The sequence below is a fragment of the Octopus bimaculoides genome, chromosome 1 (assembly GCF_001194135.2).
Source record: "Octopus bimaculoides isolate UCB-OBI-ISO-001 chromosome 1, ASM119413v2, whole genome shotgun sequence".
NCBI lineage: Eukaryota > Metazoa > Mollusca > Cephalopoda > Octopoda > Octopodidae > Octopus > Octopus bimaculoides.
The window spans coordinates 78,488,012-78,490,435 of record NC_068981.1 but is presented as its reverse complement, the minus strand read 5'-3'; the positions used below and the strand labels follow the sequence as shown (position 1 = coordinate 78,490,435).

General features: G+C 34.6%; 1 protein-coding gene across 5 annotated transcripts in view; it reads right to left on the bottom strand.

Annotated features, from left to right (window-relative positions):
• The window catches only part of LOC106871456 (protein sidekick-1), a 648,066-nt gene that overhangs the window by 131,893 nt on the left and 513,749 nt on the right, over nucleotides 1-2,424 (bottom strand). For all 5 annotated transcript variants that reach the window (XM_052967564.1, XM_052967565.1, XM_052967540.1 and 2 more), the window contains one exon: nucleotides 701-1,071. In XM_052967564.1, the coding sequence (XP_052823524.1) occupies nucleotides 701-1,071 (371 nt within the window). The remainder of the gene's footprint in view (nucleotides 1-700; nucleotides 1,072-2,424) is intronic.

The window sequence follows — 2,424 nt, the reverse complement described above, 5'->3', positions numbered from 1 at the left end:
AACGGAGAGAGAGAGAGAGATAAAAACGGTGAAGGGGAGGATAAAAGGAAATTAGAGAAAGGACGAGGCACATATATATATATTATTTATATTATTATTTGATTGAACGCCACGCATCCATTTCCAAGTAAATTTATCGTTATTTTCTTGATGCGATTCTATACAGTTTTCTCTCTCGTCCTTTCTCTTATTCCCTTTTTCATCCCCTTCACCATTTTCTATCTGTCTGTCTGTCTCTCTCCCTCTTTTTCCGTTTCCCTCTCTCATTGCTCACACATGACCATTGTCCATCTTTCTCTTCCTCACATGATCATCTTTTCTTTCACAACTGTCATAAGGACAGCATGTATCCTATGTCTCTCATATCTTTTCTCTTGTCAAAGAAAATATTTCTCCAGTGTTTGCTATTTTTACCCTCATTCTGGTCTAACGACCCTTCATGTTTGTTAACAGGAAACAGGTCTTAGAACTCATGAAGAAATTACTTGAATATACTAGAATTAGGTTTACTGTAACAGAAAATCTGGAATGAAATATCAGATCAACCTCCATATTTTTTATTAATATAACCTATTCTATCAATATTGGTATTTGTGAAAAAAGAAAAAAAAATCATTTAAACACTTTAAAAATAAATAAATAGTGTTATAAAAGGGTTACAATTTTTTTTTTGTAGATCTTTATACAAAGAATTTCTCACCATCCAGCTGATACGGAATGCTGTCTCATTGATAGCTTGAACTGTAACATTTCCGGGAGGTCTACTGGGTGGAGCAGGACTTGTTTGAAACAGTCGAGATGGCTCACTGTGGTTACTACGACCAGCAGTGTTTTCAGCTATGATGCGAAGACGATAATGTGTGTAAGGGTATAGATTTGGAATTCTCAATGTTGTAGCGTCTGGAGCAGATACACTGTAAATTTTTTTCCATTTCTTATTTAAATTAACCTGAGCTTCAATAATCCACTGAGTAATGGAAGTTTTACCATCAAAACCTGGAGTGAATCTTAGTTGGCAAGATGTGGGATGAATGTTACTGATTCCTAAGCTGCTTGGTGCTCCAGGGGGTACTATGATAAAAGAAAAAAGAAGTAAGATTAAAAGACAAAAATGTAAGCAAAATAGTGATAATAAAAAGTGAAGATTAAAATAGTGTAATCTAATAGGTATTCTTTATCTATTTCCTAATGATGCTTGGGTATTTTCTGCTGAATAAAGCCCAGCTGTCAATTTTAACACAAATATCTTAAACATTCAAGTATAAAAATGTATTCCACTCAAATATGCTTATACACACTATCATGATGACGATAATAATGATGTTGTATCTACATAGACATGGCTGTGCGGTTAAGAAATTTGCTTGTGAATAGATTTGGAACAAAGAAACTGTTACGAAACCAAACCTGTGTGTGAATGTGGTGTGTGTGTGTGTGGTCTATCTTGATGTCTCATGATAGTAAGCAAGTGTCATCTTCATACAAATAGTGTCAGTCATTTCCAGTCTTTTGTGAAAATTGGTCAAACCAAATAGAAATATTACTGCAATTGGAAAGCTTTTTGGCTGTAGAAATTTTGCTTCAGCAAAATCTGTCTAATCCATGCAAGCATGGAAATGTGGACACTAAAACAATGATGAGGATTTCATATAAATATATATATCTTTTATACTTTATTTGTTTTAATCAAGAGACTGACTATGCTGGGGCACCATCTTGAATGATTTTAGTTGAGCGAATTGACCCCAGTACTTAGTTTTTTTTTAAAGCCTGATACTTTTGTATCACTTTCTTTTGTTAAACTACAAAATTATAAGAATGTAAATACACTAATACCAATTCTCAAGCAGTGGCGGGGTATAAATAAAGACACAAAGACACAAGCACAAACACTCACACACATGTACATACATACCATAGGCTTCTTTCAGTTTCCACCAACCAAATCCATTCACAAGGCTTTGGTTGGGTTAAGTCACTTGCCCATGGTGCCCATGGTTCCACACAGTGGGACTGAACCTGGAACCATGTGATTAGGAAACCACACAGCCTACATTTGTACCTAGACATAAAATCTTTTAAAACCTTAGATTAATAATAAACTCATGTATGTATGCACACCTGTGTGTGTGAGTAAAAAGTTAAAAGTAAATGGATTCTTTATTAATTTTAATGATGAGTATTCCAGAAGTGATGCTAAACAAATGAGAAATGACATAGTAATTACAATTAAGAGCCCTATCTACTCGCTGGCGGTACACACCCACCCCTACCCATTTTCCTTTATTCAAAAATTCTTATCGCTCCTTAAAATTATGGCTTTTAAGTGTTGATTTCTCAGCCCAAGAATTACAGCGTGATGTGCTGCTTGACTGGTCCCCCCTCTCTCTCTCTCTTTATATATATATATATATATATATATAT